Source organism: Salmo trutta, chromosome 2, assembly GCF_901001165.1.
Source record: "Salmo trutta chromosome 2, fSalTru1.1, whole genome shotgun sequence".
Classification (NCBI taxonomy): domain Eukaryota; kingdom Metazoa; phylum Chordata; class Actinopteri; order Salmoniformes; family Salmonidae; genus Salmo; species Salmo trutta.
Window position 1 is genome coordinate 58,036,395 of NC_042958.1, and position 20,235 is coordinate 58,056,629.

General features: G+C 45.7%; 1 protein-coding gene across 2 annotated transcripts in view; it reads right to left on the reverse strand.

The window, feature by feature from the left end:
• Positions 1-20,235, reverse strand: part of myo1d (myosin 1D) — a 111,648-nt gene that overhangs the window by 26,744 nt on the left and 64,669 nt on the right. For both annotated transcript variants that reach the window (XM_029707469.1, XM_029707478.1), the window contains exons 17-20: positions 9,231-9,454; positions 8,562-8,700; positions 8,210-8,314; positions 7,793-7,906 (exon numbers count right to left, since the gene is read on the reverse strand). In XM_029707469.1, the coding sequence (XP_029563329.1) occupies positions 7,793-7,906; positions 8,210-8,314; positions 8,562-8,700; positions 9,231-9,454 (582 nt within the window). The remainder of the gene's footprint in view (positions 1-7,792; positions 7,907-8,209; positions 8,315-8,561; positions 8,701-9,230; positions 9,455-20,235) is intronic.

Consider the following 20,235-nt stretch of genomic DNA (forward strand, 5'->3'; position numbering starts at 1 on the left):
TGCCTAAAGGTCATGGTGTGTCTTTACCTCTCTCTCAGACACCCTCCTCTGTCTCTGTCTCTTCCCCCCTATCTTTCTATCTCTCCCACAGGTCAATACAGCTCAGAGGTTAGGGTCTAATGCTCATAGCTTATAGTTTCTTGCTTTCTTTCCCTCCATCTCTTTCTATCCCTCCCTACCTTTCTTTTTCTAGCCCTTCCCCTTTCCACTCCTTCCCCCAGTCTCTGTGAGTCCAGGCCCCATTAAACACAGTGTAGAGTAGACTATGGAACGAGTCTTACACATTACCTGTTGTATAGCACACTGTATTACTTATACAACTAATATAAGGACAGGACATGATACGGGAGTAGAAATTAACGTGGGCATTATTTAATGCGTTTTACAGGAAGAACATTCCAAGCGTTTTTAACATAGGTAAAGGGGGGGGGGGGGGGCGGTTACAGGTGCCCTAAAGGGACAAAACTAGAATATCAATACACAACATTACCCCTTTAAACCAGCATCATACTGGGACAAAATAAGAATTATTCCATCTCCATCAGATGAAGCAAATGTGACAGCTCCACCATGGCAACACGCGTCAAGGGGTAATCAACCAATAGCTAGCTGCTTCACCAATAGCTAGCCAATATAACTGAAAGTGAAATGAGCCCAGGGGTTAGAAACGATTTCAACAGGTATACTCCCAACACCATATGCTCGTGTTTGTGACAGCATATTTAAATGAACAGGTTAATTGATTGGAACGAGCCTCATTTCTTTTTAATGAGTTGGGATAATGAAACAGTCAGATTGGCATTTTTCGAGTCGGCTTCTTTCATTGAAATCAAATCAAATAATATTAGTCACATGCGCCGTATACAACAGGTGTAGATCTTACAGTGAAATGCTTACTTACAAGCCCCTAACCAACAAAGGAACAAGTAATTAAAATAACAATAGCGAGACTACATACAGGGGGCACCAGTACAGAGTCAATGTGTGGGGGCACCAGTTAGTCAAGGTAATTGAGGTAATATGTACATGTAGGTAGAGTTATTAAAATGACTGTGCATAGATAACAGAGTAGCAGAGGCCTAAAAGAGGGGGTAACGGGGGGGACGATGCAAATAGTCTGGGTAGCCATTTGATTATTTGATTAGATGTTCAGGAGTCTTATGGCTTGGGGGCAGAAGCTGTTTAGAAGCCTCTTTGACCTAGACTTGGCACTCCGGTACATGGTAGCAGAGAGAACAGTCTATGACTAGGGTGGCTGGAGTCTGACAATTTTTAGGGCTTTCCTCTGACACCGCCTGGTATAGAAGTCCTGGATGGCAGGGAGCTTGGCTGCAGTGATGTACTGGGCCGTACGCAAACAGTCAGGATGCTCTCGATGTTGCAGCTGTAAAACCTTTTGAGGGCCTGAGGACCCATGACAAATCTTTTCGGTCTCCTGAGGAGGTTTTGTCGTGTCCTCTTCACGACTGTCTTGGAGTGCTTGGACCATATTAGTTTGTTGGTGATGTGGACACCAAGGAACTTGAAGCTCTCAACCTGCTCCACTACAACCCCGTCGATGAGAATGGGGGCGTACTCGGTCCTCCTTTTCCTGTAGTCCACAATCATCTCCTTTGTCTTGATCACGTTGAGGGAGAGGTTGTTGTCCTGGCACCACACGGCCAGGTCTCTGACCTCCTCCCTATAGGCTGTCTTGTCGTTGATCAGGCTGTTGTGTCATCGGGCAAACTTAATGATGGTGTTGGAGTCGTGACTGGCGGTGCAGTCATGAGTGAACAGGGAGTACAGGAGGGGACTGAGCACGCACCCCTGAGGGGCCCCTGTGTTGAGGATCAGTGTGGCGGATGTGTTGTTACCTACCCTTACTGCCTGGGGGCGGCCCGTCAGGAAGTCCAGGATCCAGTTGCAGAGGGAGGTGTTTAGTCCCAGGGTCCTTAGCTTATTGATGAGATTGGAGGGCACTATGGTGTTGAACGCTGAGCTGTAGTCAATGAATAGCATTCTCACATAGGTGTTCCTTTTGTCCAGGTGGGAAAGGGCAATGTGGAGTGCAATAGAGATCGCATCATCTGTGGATCTATTAGGGCGGTATGCAAATTGGAGTGGGTCTTGGGTTTCTGGGATAATGGTGTTGATGTGAGCCATGACCAACCTTTCAAATCACTTCATGGCTACAGACATGAGTGTTATGGGTCGGTAGTCATTTAGGCAGGTTACTTTAGTGTTCTTCGGCACAAGGACTATGGTGGTCTGCTTAAAACATGCTGGTATTACAGACTCGGACAGGGAGAGGTTGAAAATGTCAGTGAAGACACTTGCCAGTTGGTCAGCGCATGTTTGGAGTACACATCCAGGTAATCCATCTGGCCCTGTGACCTTGTGAATGTTGACCTGTTTAAAGGTCTTACTCACATCGGCTGCGGAGAGCGTGATCACACAGTCGTCTGGAACAGCTGATGCTCTCATGCATGTTTCAGGGTTATTTGCCTCGAAACGAGCATAGAAGAAGTTTAGCTCATCTGGTAGGCTCATGTCACCGGGCAGCTCTTGGCTGTACTTCCCCTGCCACATCCGACGAGCGGCGGAGCCGGTGTAGTACGATTCGATCTTTGTCCTGTATTGACACTTTTCCAGTTTGATGGTTCGTCGGAGGGCATAGCGGGATTTCTTATAAGCTTCCGGGTTAAAGTCCTGCTCCTTGAAAGTGGCAGCTCTAGCCTTTAGCCCAGTGCGGCTGTTGCCTGTAATCCATGGCTTCTGGTTGGAGTATGTACAGTATGGTCACTGTGGGGACGACATCATCAATGCACTTATTGATGAAGCCATTGAATGATGTGGTGTACTCCAGAATGCCATCGGAAGAATCCCGAAACATATTCCAGTCTCTGCTAGCAAAATTGTCCTGACCACTTTTTATTGAACGAGTCACTGGTGCTTCCTGCTTTAATCTTTGCTTGTAAGCAGGAATCAGGAGGATAGAATTATGGTCAGATTTACCAAATGGAGGGCGAGGGAGAGCTTTGTACGTGTCTCTGTGTGTGGAGTAAAGGTGGTCTAGAGTTTTTTTCCCTCTGGTTGCACATTGAACATGCTGATAGAAATTTGGTAAAACAGATTTAGGTTTCCCTGCATTAAAGTCCCCGGGCGCCTCCTCTGGATGAGCATTTTTCCTGTTTGCATATGGTGGAATACAGCTCATTGAGTGCGGTCTTAGTGCCAGCATCGGTCCCTGGTGGTATGTAGACAGCTACAAAAAATACAGATGAAAACTCTAGGTAGATAGTGTGGTCTACAGCTTATCACGAGACACTCTACCTCAGGCGAGCAAAACCTTGAGACTTCCTTAGATATCGTGCACCAGCTGTTGTTTACAAATATACAAAATCACTTGATTTTGTAATGAAACACTGAGAATGGTGTTGTTTTTTTATGCAAGATGTTGTTTGATTTTGTAAATGTCGTGTCGGTGGATAGCAGGTAGCCTAGTGGTTCGAGTGTTGGGTCAGTAACTGAAAGGTTGCTGGATCAAATCCCAGAGCTGACAAGGTAAAAATCTGCCGTTCTGCCCGAGCAAAGCAGTTAACCCACTGTTCCCCGGGCTCCGAAGAAGTGGATGTCAATAAAGGCAGCCTCCCTCTATGATTCAGAGGGGTTGGGTTAAATGCAGAAGACACATTTCAGTTGAATGCATTCAGTTGTACAACTGAAAAAAAAACAGCAGGTCCGGGACAAGGTAGCACATCCGTTGAACAGGTCAGGGTTCCATAGCTGCAGGCAGAACAGTTAAAACTGGAGCAGCAGCACGACCAGGTGGACTTGAGTCATCAGCCCAGGTAGTGCTGAGGCATGATCCCTTATTGATGTCACTGGTAAATACACTTCAATCAGGGTGAATGGGCAAGACAAAATATTTAAGTGCCTTTGACCAGGGTATGGTAGTAGGTGCCAGGCGACAGAACTACAATGCTCCTGGGTTTTTCACGCTCAACAGTTTCCCGTGTGTATCAAGAATGGTCCACCACCAAAAGTTCATCCAGCCAACTTGACACAACTGTGGGAAGCATTGGAGTCAACATGGGCCAGCATCCCTGTGGAACGCTTTCGACACCTTGTAGAGTCCATGCTTTGATGAATTGAGGCTGTTCAAAAGGGCAAAAGGGGGGGTGCAACTCAACATTATCAAGGTGTTCTTAATGTTTTGTACACTCAGAGTATATTGATAAGATCATCTTTGAAAACTAACAACCACCAAAATAAAAACTAGACAGTCAGGGAGAAGAAAAAAATTCCCAAAATGTTATGGCATGAGGAACCCATTGATTTTGTTATGATGTTGGAGTCACTCAATGTTGGAGATAACCTAAGAACACGCATAAGCCATGGCAAAATGTGTAAATTTGCAGGAAATTAGTTTAAAACAGCAACATTTTGTCTATGTGACCAAAGGGTCGGAGACCACTCCCCCCCACCCATGCTAACTTTGCCACCGCTGATGAAAATAATCCTAGGGGAAACAATGCATGTTTGGAGAGATGGAAAGAGAGAGTGAAAGAGAGTGAGAGGAAAGACAAATAACCTCTATTGGAAAGCGGAGCACATCTAGCAGCCAGGCGATTTGTGCACATGCCTGAACGACACCAGACATCAGCTGATCTGCCCCCCCCCCCCCGCATGGTCGCCATGACAACCCCGTCTCCTGGGAAGTTGGCATGACAACGGCGGAGGGAGAGAGCAACGGCCGGAGAGGGAGGAAGATGGCAGGAAGCAAAGGGAATGTGTCGGGAAAAAGAGGGATGGAGGGAGGTAGAGAGGGACGTACAACGGATATTTTTACAACATTTTTATTTTTTTTACAAGGACACAACAGTTAACACACTAACGATCGCTGTATGCACCACAAGGTGGTGGTTAATTGACCTATAAATCGGAGGTAGACAGCCATGACTCCTCAGTAGCATGGACGTATGGGGAGCTATCCATCTCCTAGTGGATGCGTCTCAAATCGCACCCTCTTCTCTACATAGCGGACTACTTTCGTCCAGAGCCCTATGGACTACAGGGAATAGGATGCCATTTGGGATGCACAAATTGCCGCTGGCTCCTGCAGGGGCAGGAAATAAACACAAGGGCAGCCAAGGTTTAGCGTGGCAGCAACGCAGATAGCTCGCTTATCTACAGGCCTTTCCCCCTCCATCTGACCTTCAAGTAATCGACGGTTCCTCGTCATGCCTCGCTGGCTCCCCTAGCAACCATACGTCTCCATCCCAATCTACTCTCTTACCTTGACCAGCTCTCTAGCTCCTATAAATGACATTCAGAATAATGGAGTATTTCGTCATAAGATTGTGCGTGTGTGTGGGGGGGGTGCAGTTACAATATATGATGTCATACATGCAATATGTTGTGGTGTGTGTGTGTGTGTGTGTGTGTGTCTGTGTACCGGTGCAGGTGGGTGTGTGGGGTAGCTACAATACATGATGTTATACATGTACAGTACCAGTCAAAAGTTTGGACACACCTACTCATTCAAGGGTTTTTCTTTATTTGTACTATTTTCTACATTGTAGAATAACAGTGAAGACATCAAAACTATGAAATAACACATATGGAATCATGTAGTAACCAAAAAAGTGTTAAACAAATCAAAATATATTTTATATTTGAGATTCTTCAAAGTAGCCACCCTTTGCCTTGATGACAGCTTTGCACACTCTTGGCATTCTCTCAACCAGCTTCATGAGGAATGCTTTTCCAACAGTCTTGAAGGAGTTCCCACATATACTGTGCACTTGTTGGCTGCTTTTCCTTCACTCTGCGGTCTAACTCATCCCAAACCATCTCAATTGGGTTGAGGTTGGGTGATTGTGGAGGCCAGGTCATCTGATGTAGCACTCCATCACCTCTCCTTCTTGGTCAAATAGCCCTTACACAGCCTGGAGTTGTGTTGGGTCAGTGACCTGCTAAAAAAAAAAAATGATAGTCCCACTAAGCTCAAACCAGATGGGGTGGCGTATCGCTGCAGAATGCTGTGGTAACCATGCTGGTTAAGTGTGCCTTGAATTCTAAATAAATCACTGACAGTGTCACCAGCAAAGCACCCCCACACCATCACACCTCCTCCTCCATGCTTCACAGCAGGAACCACACATGCGGGGATCATCCATTTACCTACTCTGCGTCTCACAAAGACACGGCGGTTGGAACCAGAAATCTCAAATTTGGACTCAGATTTCCACCAGTCTATTGTTCACTGCTCATGTTTCTTGGCTCAAGCAAGTCTCTTCTTCTTATTGGTGTCCTTTAGTAGTGGTTTCTTTGCAGCGATTCAACCATGAAGGCCTCGATTCACGCAGTCTCTTCTGAACAGTTGATGTTGACATGTGTCTGTTACTTGAACTCTGTGAAGCATTTATTTGGCCTGAGGTGCAGTTAAGTGCAATGAACTTATCCTCTGCAGCAGAGGTAACTCTGGGTCTTCCTTTCCTGTGGCAGACCTCATGAGAGCCAGTTTCATCATAGCGCTTGATGGTTTTTGCGACTGCACTTGAAGAAACTTTCCGGATTGACCTTCATGTCTTAAAGTAATGATGGACTGTCGTTTCTCTTTGCTTATTTGAGCTGTTCTTGACATAATATGGACTTGTTCTTTTACCAAATCTTCTGTATACCACCCCTACCTTGTCACAACACAACTGATTGGCTCAAACGCAGACTGGTACTGTACTATAGCTGTACACAATGTTCTGTACTGTAAGTATTGTGGGTTCCGTCATTTTCTACCTCTCCGAGTAGTCTTCTTATGTCTCCCAGTCTGTTCCATTTAACAATACTGAAGCTTCAGACTGAGTGTCCAGCACACACACTTTCTCTCTCCAGGCTCTCGTGCGTGTGTGTGTGTAAACAATAGCCGATAGCCCTTCAGCCAACCCCATTCTCCTCCTAGCCCTGCTTTTCCATTTCCATTCCAGATGCAGCGATAGGACCGGAGTGTCCGTCCTATAATTCTTTCCTGACACTTTTTCAGATTGAACACCGTGGTTCCTTGTCATAGTTGCTATTGTAAGCCTCAGCTCATTTCTCACTCATTACAACAGCACAGGGAGGGAATATCTGGTCAGATGGATTACCTTTTTAACTTTCTACCTCCCTCCCTCTCTCTCGCTCCCCCCCACTGTTAGTATCTGCCTGTACTGTAATACCAGAGATTATACTTTTTCGCGCACTTTGACTCATACGTGGAACGAGGACAGAGGTTTAAATGCGGGTGTAGGTTACATAAACAGAGTTCTGATAAAAAGCCAGGATGTTTTGGGTAAAAGCAGGGACGCACTGTTGTGAATCTAAAAACAACCATGAGGATTCTCACCATGGAAACAAGGCTCATAGTCTGTGTGTGCCTTATAGTCCACCAATCAGTGAGAATGTTTTTAACATAACATGAATGCAGCGGAAAAAGGATTGGGAGAGTTGCACATTTAAACGCTGTTGCCTTAGCTACAAATAACAGTCTCCGTATACAGCATAATAATAGACGAGAGATGATTTAAAGTGAAACAAAATACCATCTAATCTTTTTTCAATGGAAGTCTACCAGGACATGGGAAAGACAATTATTCCATTATCTCAACAAAGCGTTCAATTTCCTCCTCCTCCTCCTCAAACCGTGCTGTTATTAATTATCAATTGAGAATCATTTAGAGAGATCCATTATGCTGTTTGGAGCAGCAGCTAGTAAGATTCCCATCAATATCAAATGCACCACATTTTAAGAACACAGGGGAGATGATCGTACGTTGTAGAGGGGGATGCTCTTCATAGGCTTGTACTGCTTCTGGGGGTCCATCTTGTACAGGTGGCGGTCTGTGATGAGGACGGCCCGGTCCTCTGCCTTGTGGAAACGGTTGATCTGAGAAACACAAAAGGTACTCATCAGTCACCCCCACAGAAGACACACAGCACCGGGAGTTGGCTAAACTCAGAGACAGTTAGGTGAGAGAGTGTGTGTGTGTGTAACAGATGTGATCGGATTCTCTATTGTGTGTGTGTGTGTAACAGATGTGATCGGATTCTCTATTGTGTGTGTGTGTGTAACAGATGTAATCGGATTCTCTATTGTGTGTGTGTGTGTGTGTAACAGATGTGATCGGATTCTCTATTGTGTGTGTGTGTGTGTGTGTGTGTGTGTGTGTGCGCGTCCACGTCTACGTACCTTGCGCACGTTGCAGGAGAAGAGAACTCTCATGAACTTGTCCTTACGCTGCAGCTCACTGGACACCAAGGTGAAGGAGGACGCTGTGTCAGGACTGTCTCGTTTCTGAACACACACACACACAAAGACAAAGACTGTCATGAAGATCATCAACTCTACAAAGACACACCTCTTTCCATTGTATTTTAGTTCCAACAATGCACGCATACACACGGCGCACACACACATTTACAACTACGTTCAAATAAAAAACTAAAATCACACACATCAACCACTAACCTCCTCCTTTGAGGAGCTCAGAGCTACAGTGTCAGAACCCCCCCCCCCCCCCCCCACAGCCAGTTCAACTCACCAGGTAGTTGCCCTCCCAGGTCCTCTGCAGCCCCAGGTCAGGTCTCTGGTCCTTGAGGGCCTCCAGGGTGGCCCCCTTGGCTCTGATCCGCAGCTTCTCCTCTGGAGTCATGTCTTTGATCAGCATCCACGCCCACCACCTAAAGCAGCATGGAAACACCCACAGGAATAGCAATGGAGCCAAGATATCGACTCTGACACTGTAGAATCTATAGCCTTGATAACAAGATTGGCTATTTCTGATGTGATGATATTGCAGAACAGTGATTTCTTGGGGAGCTGCACTCTCTGACAAGAAACATCCTGCCTTGAAACTGTACTTTCGAGGCATTACGTGTGGAATTTCACTTTCTCTGGATGAAAGTATTGAATGAGGCTTTGATGGTGGAAAATCAATGTCCACCACAGAGCTGAGGCTGGAGGAAACATGGGTAAGCACCTTCAAAGGAAACCGGTTGGAGTTTAAAACAGCACCCCTGGCTATGGCACTCCACAGAATTCTTACCACACTGATGGTATACCGATGGAAGGGCTTACAGTGCATTGTGTTCAAGGGTTGATGTTCTGTCTGAACAGAGGTGAGACAAGTCATATTACAACCGTGTGTGTGTGTGTGTGTGTGTGTGTGTGTGTGTGTGTGTGTGTGTGTGTGTGTGTGCTGTTTGTTCACCTGTTGTAGAAGCTCCGCAGCACCTCTTCAAACCTCCTCAGGACTTTGGGCGGCGTGGGCCACTTGACGTGCTTGCCGTGGTCCTTCATGGAGCGCACGTTTTTGAATTTGTGGTTGACGTCTTTGATGTAAGACTTGACTTTGAAGCGTCGGTAGGCCCGTAGGATGACGACAGCGGCACGCATGCGCCGGTAACGCATCCTGGCTATGGTACCGCGCCATACCTGGTGAACAGGACCGAAGAGAGAGAAGGGGATGGAGTGGAAATGAATAAACTTTATTGATACCTCCCAATAACAGCTCTTACGTGAACAGGATGTAGGTCTAGAGTATGAAACAAACAAAATATAATACATGTAAAATGTAAATAAAGGCAGACTATATTTGAGAAACATATTTATCAGACTTTTTTCTCTCGATATATTTTAGATACATAAACTAGATTTTATGTATGTTTTTATGAACTCAAGTAAGAAAGCCAGAACAAAGATTCACATGATTAAAATGTCAAATTCAAGTTAGCTGTTGTAAATCTGAACAGCATGTATGTTGGACCTCTATTGCAGAAACAAACTTCTATGTACGTTTTTATGATCTCAAGCAAGAAAGCAAAAACAAAGATGAACATAATTCAATTTCACATTCAAGGTGGTAGCTGTAAATCTGAACAGCTTGCATGTTGGACTCTTACCGAAAAGAGCCGGCATAACCAAACACCAGTTAACTCCCCCACCCCCACCTCATCAAATCCCTCATAGCTACCCTTTGACAAATGAGGAGTGGCAAAGAGTGGAATGTCAGCTAAAAAGGCTGGTACCCAGGCTAGTTCAAACATGAAAGAATGAAATTCATAGCCATTAGTTATTTCTGTGCATTACAGAGAAATAATGCACACTACAATGTCAGAAACCACACTGAACAAAAACATAAACGCAACTTGTAAAGTGTTGGTCGCATGTTTCATGAGCTGAAATAAAAGATCCCAGAAATGTTCCATACTCACAAAAAAATAAAAAATTAATTAAAAAAAATCCATCCATCTGACAGGTGTGGCATATCAAGAAGCTGATTAAACAGCATGATCATTACACAGGTGCACCTTGTACTGGGGACAATAGAAAACGGCACTAACATGTGCAGCGTTGTCACAACACAATGCCACAGATGTCTCAAGTTTTGAGGAAGTGTGCAATTGGCATGCTGACTGCAGGAATGTCCACCAGAGCTGTTGCCAGAGAATTGAATGTTCATTTCTCTACCATAAGCCGCCTCCAACATCATACTTTTTTTTTGACAGTATGTCCAACCAGCCTCACAACCGTCATAAGGGCGAGCGATTTGCTGATGTTAACACTGTGAACAGATTGCCCCATGGTGGTGGTGGGATTATAGTATGGGCAGGCTTAAGCTACGGACAACGAACAACGAACATTTTATCGTTGGCAATATGAATGCACAGATACACCATCATGAGATCCTGAGGCCCATTATTATTTTGCCATTCATCCGCCGCCATCACCTCATGTTTCAGCATGATAATGCATGGCCCCATGTCGCAACGATCTGTACAAAATTCCAGGAAGCTGAACATTTTCAAGTTCTTGCATGGTCTGCATACTCAGACGTCACCCATTGAGCATGTTTGGGATGCATATCTTTATTCCCAGTCATGTGAAATCCCTAGATTACGGCCTAATGAATTTATTTCAATTGACTTATTTCCTTGTATGAACTTCAACTCAGTAAAATCTTTGAAATTGTTGCATGTTGCATTTATATTTTTGTTCAGTATAATTGAATACAGATCCCCAAAAATCATTACTTTTTGAAACTATTTGAATACAGATCTTAGAAAGTGACTACTTTTCAAAACTTAGTGAATACAGAACTCAGAAAGTAGCTACCTTGGCCTCCCGAGTGGCGCAGTGGTCTAAGGCACTAGAGATTCTGGGTTCGAGCCCAGGCTCTGTCGCAGCCGGCCGTGACCGGGAGGCCCATGGGGCGGCGCACAATTGGCCCAGCGTCGTTAGGGAGGATTTGGGCGGCAGGGATATCCTTGTCTCATTGCACACTAGCGACTCCTGTGGCGGGCAGTGCACGCTGACACAGTCGCCAGGTGTACGGTGTTTCCTCCGACACATTGGTGTGGCTGGCTTCCGGGTTGGATGTTTCAAGAAGCAGTGCGGCTTGGTTGGGTTGTGTTTCAGAAGTCGCAAGGCTCTCGACCTTCGCCTCTCCCGAGTCTGTACGGGAGTTGCAGCGATAAGACAAGACTGTAACTACTACCAATTGGATACCACGAAATTGGGGTGAAAAAAGGGGTAAAAAAAACGAAAAAATAAAGTATCTACCTTTTAAAACCGAACACATAGAGAAACCAACTAATTAACTACCATATTATGTAAATAAGGTATTTCTGTTTTCATTTGTAATACATTTTTTACCATTTAAAAAAAACTGTTTTCGCTTTGTCATTATGGGGTATTGTGTGTAGATTGATGAGGATTTTTTATTTATTTAATGCATTATAGAATAAGGCTGAAACAAAACAAAATGTGGAAAAAGGAAGGGGTCTGAATACTTTCCGAATGCACTGTACTCTAATGTTGAGGTGATTCCATGTCCTTCATGTATTTAATGATATTATAATTCAACTAACTGTTGAAGTTTTTGGTTCTTCAACAAATATTTGGCAGTCATCGCATTTGATTTGTTTCCAAATAACTTGCATATATTCAAATACCTTGAAATATTATATGGTTTTCTGAGAGGTATTCAAAATACTTTCAAATCTGACTTGACTTTCTGAGACCTGTATTTGAATATCAAAGAAAATAGTTATTTTTATTTGAAACGCTACGAAAAAATATATTAGATTACCTTGAGATTTGAATGTTGGTATTTTAAAATAAACTACAAAATACAACTATTTTCTGCCCATGTGCCTCACACTCCCCCCGTCCCCCACCTTGCTGCCCTAGGTGACTCAGAAATAATGGAGGAGGGAAGAGAGAGATCAGAGTGATCCATATTCATCGGTCCCATCTACCCATGGGCTGTATTTATTAGGCGGCAAAGAGAAGAAAAAAAATACTGAAAACCGGGAGGGACTAACTGAACTTGTCCAATAAGAAATGTTCATTTTCCGTTACAAAATGTTTTGCTACATTGTGCTGTAATGACTACAGACGGGCCTGTTACTATCCTCCCACGTGACAAGGATGATGATGAGGTAAATAAATGAATGGAATGCAACTCATAGATGGTCCCCACTAGCTGCTAACAGTGTTAGAAAAAAACATTCTAATTCAGATTTGATCAAATGTTTGGAGAAATTAAGTCTGTTTTAGGCGAACGGCATTGAGATAAGATATTATAATATAACATATTAAAATGGAGATGGAGAATTAAAGATATTTCTTAAGGGACACGAGTGTATTATGGTCTTGCGTTGAGATTCACAGAATATGCTTAAAGGTGCAATATGCAGAAATTTCTCAGCCATTTCCTGGCTGCTAAAATTCTAATAGTTTGCCTAATTTCAGTTTATGTGAAACAATAAGCAATAGTGTATAGCTTATAGTATAGTGTAGAGAATCATGGTGCCATCTAAACCGCTGTGAAATATATTTTCATTAAGCAAAAATATTGTATTTTCAGCTGATGTACAAAACTGAAAGTAAAAGACGCAAAAACTAAACTTAAGAATGGAAAGCATAGAAATAGTGCACATAACAGATCTACCGCTTCTTAGACTTGCTTTCAACGAGAATGACAGATCTATAACAAAACATTTCTACGTGAATTTGGTTAAATATTGCCACTTTAAACTGATTGTGAGCAATATACTGTAGGGCTATTGGACCCTCAACGACCTTCTTTACTTTGATTTTAAACAAAAACTAGGATTGTGAGCAGAGAGATGGTGGGATGGCTGCGTGTCAAAAGAAGCTCTCGAGTTAGAAGAACCTCGCAAGATGATTTCATACAGTACATCTCTTCCTAAACATTCCATATGGGCAGACATGAGAAATGTTATCTAAGTGACAAAATACTGTAACCACAAAATACTGTAGTCGCATATTATGATACAACTGTGGCAGTTGTGTCATAATATTGCCAATTGATGGTAGCTACTAAGCATCAATCAAGCCCTTTGTATAAACATACATTTGAATGCGAATATCCTGAGCTAAAAGTAAGAAGCCTGTTACAGGAAGAGCAACAGCTGCATTGGATAAGGCCTAACATAATCTAAATCTATCTGAATTATCTTAAGCCGACTAAAATATACAACAGGTAAACGGCGGGATGTGTGTATTCACCATGGACTTAGGTGGACCCGCCCGCCTGCCCGACACACACACCCCACTGCTTGGCTGTGCTAAAACAAAGGAGGGGCAGACAGTGTGGGATGATCATGAGTAGGAAGGTGGGGAGAGGAGAGGACGACACCCAGGGGAACGTGTGTAAATCAGGCCAATAACACGGCCGGAACGCCGTCTTCTCCAATAAAGCCATCTGATCAGCTTTTTACAGACTCCCTCCATCCTCCCTCCAACATTGGGTCGTACTAGCCACACGCTGCCCTGGCTTTGGGGCACCAGATTTACGAGCTCGTCAAAGCCAAATTGGGGGTGTCTTGGCCAGACAAAGTGGGACAGATTGGTAAGGCTTTATTGGGGCGCTTTGAAATGCATGCTGGGTAGAGAGAGGCCGGCCGGCACAAATCACGTACCATGACAATGGCTGGATGTGTAGGGGGTTTGAGAGATATATATCTTAATGTAAACGTAGAGATATATAGGCTACACCAAGTGATGCAACTGCTTTAGGCTTACTGAATATCCATATAACATTCATAGTCTCTGACCAAACATGCTAAACAAAATATCCTTTTATGTCATCCACAAAACGAATCAAACATGGAAAGACGGATAGCCTAGTCAATTTGGGCCGGCGGGGCGACACACTCGACTACAATCCAATGCTGAGCGCCACGATTCCCCTGTCCTCTGGGGACATCAGGCTGCTTTTCCAGTGACATGCTCAACACCAAGGTGGGTGGAGACGGCATCAAGCGGAGTGTGTGACACAATTTAACAAGGGCACAACACACACACACTCTGACCGCAGGCAATCACCAGGGACACTGGGTGAGACACTGGGCCAACGGGTATTAGCATAAATCAATCCAGCGCTCGGGTGAACAGCAACAGCATCGCCACATGCTCAAGGCAGCAGGCAGTGGCTTGCTCTGAAACCCTCATTAGACTGACATCCTCTATACATGATCACCATGTTCCATCATTGGGTTCATGTACTGTGTGACAAAGGATTTTTAACAATGGGAATACTGGAGCTGAAGTGAGGAGGAAACAGACTAGCTACGGATACTGAAACGAATTTTGATATAAATAATTTGTGTTGCCTCCAAGGACCGACTGTCAGACGCTAAAATCACTAACTGAAACAAAGAAACCATCAGAAATGATTGCTTGTATCAGGTCTGTCAATTAGAAATCCAGACAAGTAGAACATACCGTATTGTACATGAACAGACATGCCAGAGGATAGAAAGCAAGGGGGGATTCTATGAGGTGTCGGGGAACAATTTAAATGAAGGTCATATCGGAGGAAAGCAGTCCACCTTGGCTGGGAGCCAAACCTTGGTTGCCATGGTGAGAGCCCCGTCTATCCATATCCTTCCACTGTCAGGGGGATCCGTCAGGTCAGTGGATTGTTTTGAATGTGGAACGCCTGGCACTACTTTATCTTCTTGTTGCTAGTGCGTGAATCCAAGCGTGAATAACTATACTCAAAATAGCCTACAACGAATCAATTACATTACCAACTCAAGGATTTTTTGCAATAAAACATGAGCCGGTATTAATTCGATTTGCATTGTAAAAATATCAAGTAAATATGTAATTATGAATTCAAAGGAAACATCTGTGCCTTGATTGCTCAACAGTGGGAAGTGGGAAGTTGTTGGTGCAACGAGAAGTTGCAGCAAAAGAGAATATTCAAACTGTCACAGCGCTAGTTGACAGCACAGCCGCGAACAAACAGCATGAAAGAACACAAAAGGAGAACGCAGCTGAACTCCGAGAGACAGGAGGGAAAAATACTCCGGTACAATCAAGACACACTTCTTCATCATCAAAGTCTTCCTTAATAACAGAGTTTGCAGGTACAGTATCTCCCTAAGCGAAGCAAAAGTCACTGACAAAAGGAATGACAACAAGAGAAACAACATGGTTTCAACCTGCAGAGGCATTAGGGGATAATTTGCTAAACAACAGTTGCTGACTTCTTACGTCTTACATGGCAAAAAGTATGATACCAAATGTCCTAGACTTTAGTAGCAACATTTGCATTGATGTGACGTTGTTCTAACTAAAATGTGTATGTATAAGGGGAACTGACCCTCATAAACCAAATTGTATCTTAAAAGGCATCGTTTCAGACTGAGGGGTGCTGTAACTCTGTTAGTGTTGCTGTTTTTGTCGGTCTATCTAAGGCATGGGCTCAGGGAGAGAGTGGAGGGGTCAGAGACAAAGCTCAACAGGGTCACGGCGCAGGGAGAGAGAGCAGACTGAGTGAAGTTCCGATGGAGAGCCGAGGGACGGAGGCCGTGGGTGCGACCGACGAACACACAACCACACCTGACATCTGGAATGAGATGAAGGAGCTGAGAGACATGGTGGTGGAGCAGAGAGAGAAGCTGAGGAACACGGAGGCCAGAGTGGCAGCAAGTGAGGGCCTTACAGTGGAGCAGAAAATCACTACGAAAGAAGTAGACGAACTGAAGACAGACAATACAGCCTTGAAGGCCAGACTGACAGCCAGTGAGAGCCAGGTGGAGGAACTGAAGAACAAGAATGCAGGTAGTAATAGCCTAATACACCTGTGTACAAATTACGATGAACAACATTTTGTTCCTCATCTGCTTTATATAAGCATTAATGGCTTATGTTTACATCATTTCAAGCCAAGAAGCTGAACTGTCAGGAGCGGAAGCCAAAGAGACTGCCAGTGAGACAGTGTGCAGCCAGCGAGAGAACAGAACAGCGCATATTGGCTCTAACCAGAATAAAAAGAGGAGTGGGAGGCCCCGGTGCACAACTGAGCAAGAGGACAAGTACATTAGAGTGTCTAGTTTGAGAAACAGACGCCTCACAAGTCCTCAACAGGCAGCTTCATTAAATAGTACCCGCAAAACACCAGTCTCAACGGCAACAGCGAAGAGGCGACTCCGGGATGCTGGCCTTTCTCAGGACAAGAATAGACTGATGAGTTTCAGAAGAAAGTTCTTTGTTTCTGGACATTTTGAGCCTGTAATCGAATTCACAAATGCTGATGCTCCAGATACTCAACTAGTCTAAAGGCCAGTTTTATTGCTTCTTTAATCAGGACAACAGTTTTCAGCTGTGCTAACATGATTGCAAAAGGGTTTTCTAATGATCAATTAGCCTTTTAAAATGAAAAACTTGGATTAGCTAACACAACGTGCCATTGCAACACAGGAGCGTTGGTTGCTGATAATGGGCCTCTGTACACCTATGTAGATATTCTATAAGAAATCTGTTTTTTCCAGCTACAATAGTTATTTACAACATTAACAATGTCTACACTGTATTTCTGATCAATATGATGTTATTTTAAATGGACAAAAAATGTGCTTTTCTTTCAAAAACAAGGACATTTCTAAGTGACCCCAAACTTTTGAACGGTAGTGTATATCACTAAAGGGTGTAGGCTTTATGATGATACTGACAATCACATGATCTTTAGTAGCTTCCTGCTCTTCACTGTGCGAGAACATTGTGAATACTCAATGCTGTAATGGTCTCAGGTGAACCTATTTTTGGAGCCCCAAATGCATGATAAAAATCCATACTACTGGCTGTTGTTCATTAACAAAGACATTGTCAACAAACGGAGTAAAACAACCTTATATTGTGTTATAATGAGGTTAGACAGTTGTTCTTAGCTCATGAAGCATTTCTAAATTACATTAATCAAAAATCAAACTGGGCCTACATGTAATGGGTGCGTCTGACTCTGATGCCAAGGAGCCAGAACCGGCTGATACCCTAACACGCACTGAAAGGGAGAGAGGTTAGTGGAGGAGTGGCGGAGCGAATTCTGGACCATCTCTGCCCAAGGCACGAACGCTGCCAACTCCCCCGGCCGGTCCTGGCAATAAGAACTCAGAAACCTACCCACAACCTGGTTAACTCTCGCCACCTGCCCGTTACTCTCAGGGTGAAAACCTGAGGTAAGGCTGACCGAGACCCCCAGACGTTCCATGAACGCCCTCCAAACCCTCGACGTGAACTGGGGACCCCGATCAGACACTATATCCTCAGGCACCCCGTAGTGCCGGAAGACGTGTGTGAATAGAGCCTCCGCAGTCTGTAGGGCCGTAGGGAGACCGGGCAAAGGGAGGAGACGACAGGACTTAGAAAAATGATCCACAACAACCAGGATCGTGGTGTTACCCTGTGAAGGAGGAAGATCAGTCAGGAAATCCACCGACAGGTGCGACCATGGCCGTTGTGGAACAGGTAACGGTTGTAACTTACCTCTGTGCAGGTGTCTAGGAGCCTTGCACACACCGAGCAGGGCGCACACCGAGCAGGAGGTAACATAAACCCTCACGTCCTTAGCTAAAGTGGGCCACCAGTACTTTCCACTAAGACAGTGCACCGTCCGACCGATACCAGGATGACCAGAGAAGGGTGACGAATGGGCCCAATAGATTAGCCGGTCACGGACAGCAGACGGAACGTACAGACACCCAGCCGGACACTGAAGGGGAGCGGGCTCTGTACGCAATGCCTGCTCAATGTCTGCGTCCAGCTCCCACACTACCGGTGCCACCAGGCAAGAGGCCGGGAGTATGGGAGTGGGACAATGCGTCTGCCTTAATGTTCTGAGAGCCTGGTCTGTAGGAAAGGGTAAATACAAAACGGGTGAAAAACATGGCCCAACTTGCCTGGCGAGGGTTCAGTCTCCTCGCCGCCCGGATGTACTCCAGATTGCGGTGGTCAGTCCAGATGAGAAAAGGGTGTTAAGCCCCCTCAAGCCAATGTCTCCACGCCTTCAAGGCCTTGACGACAGCCAACAGCTCCCGGTCCCCCACATCATAGTTTTGCTCCGCCGGGCTGAGCCTCTTCGAGAAGAAGGCACAGGGGCGGAGCTTCAGTGGCGTACCCGAGCGCTGAGAGTGCACCGCTCCTATCCCAGCCTCGGACGCGTCCACCTCCACTATGAACGCCAAAGAGGGATCCGGATGGGCCAACACGGGAGCCGAGGTAAACAGAGCCCTCAGGTGACTAAAAGCCCTGTCCGCCCAAGCTGACCACTGCAAGCGCACCGGGCCCCCCTTCAGCAGTGAGGTAATGGGAGCCGCCAGCTGACCAAAACCCCGGTAAACCTCCGGTAGTAGTTGGCAAACCCTAAGAACCGCTGCACCTCCTTTACCGTGGTGGGAGTCGGCCAATTACGCACGGCTGCAATGCGGTCACTCTCTATCTCTACCCCTGAGGTGGAAATGCGATACCCTAGGAAGGAGACGGACTGTTTGAAGAACAGGCATTTCTCAGTCTTGACATACAGGTCATGCTCCAACAGGCGACCAAGCACTCTGCGCGCCAGGGACACATGCTCAGCGCGTGTAGCGGAGTATATCAGAATGTCATCAATATACACCACTACACCCTGCCCGTGCAGGTCCCTGAAAATCTCATCTACAAAGGCTTGGAAGACTGATGGCGCATTCATCAACCCGTACGGCATGACGAGGTACTCATAGTGCCCAGAGGTGGTTCTCCAAAAAAAAAAAGAAAGCCGTCTTACACTCGTCTCAGATACGCATCAGGTTGAAAGCGCTCCTGAGATCTAGTTTAGTGAAGAATCACGCCCCGTGCATTGACTCTATCACTGTGGCTATGAGCGGTAGCGGGTAACTATACCTCACAGTGATCTGATTCAGACCCCGATAGTCAATACACGGGCACAGACCCCCCTCCTTCTTCACAAAAAAGAAACTCGAGGAGGCGGCTGAAGTGGAGGACCGAATGTACCCCTGACGCAGGGATTCGGAGACATATGTTTCCATAGCCTCCGTCTCCACCTGTGAGAGGGGATACACGTGACTCCTGGGAAGTGCAGTGTCTACCAGGTGGTCTATCGCACAATCGCCCCGTCGATGAGGTGGTAATTGAGTTGCCTTCTTTTTACAGAAGGCGAAAGCCAAATCAGCATATTCAGGGGGATGCGCACGGTGGAGACCTGGTCTGGACTCTCCACCGTTGTAGCACCAACGGAAACCCCTAAACACCTACCTGAGCACTCTCACGACCACCCCGTGAGAGCCCTCTGTGGCCAAAAAACTGTGGGGTTATGACAAGCTAACCAGGGTAGGCCAGCACCACAGGAAACGCAGGAGAGTCAATGAGGAAGAGACTAATTCTCTCCGTATGACCCCCCTGCGTCACCATGCCCAAAGGAGCGGTGACCTCCATAATCAACCCTGACCCTAATGGTCGACTATCTAAGGCGTGAACGGGGAAGGGCACAGCCCCGGGAACAAAGGGGATCCCTAAACTATAGGCTAAAGCTCTATCAATAAAATTCCCAGCCGCACCTGAATCGACGAGCGCCTTATGCTGGGAATGCGGGGAATTCTCAGGGAACGTGACAGACACAAACATATGAACAACAGAGGGCTCTGGGTGAGAGTGGTGCCGGCTCACCTGGGGTGACGCCAGAGCGCCCTGCCTGCTGCCTCGACTCCCAGAGGAACCAACCCAGCACCGACCAGCAGTGTGCCCTCTGCGGCCACAGATGGTACACGAGTATGAACCCCATCCGGTCTCCCTGCGCACCGCCCCTCCCAGCTCCATGGGTATAGGAGAGGGGGTGCGGGAGGATGGAACCACCAGACCCCGATCTGAACTACCACGAGTAGCCAGCAGGTTGTCCAGCCGGATGG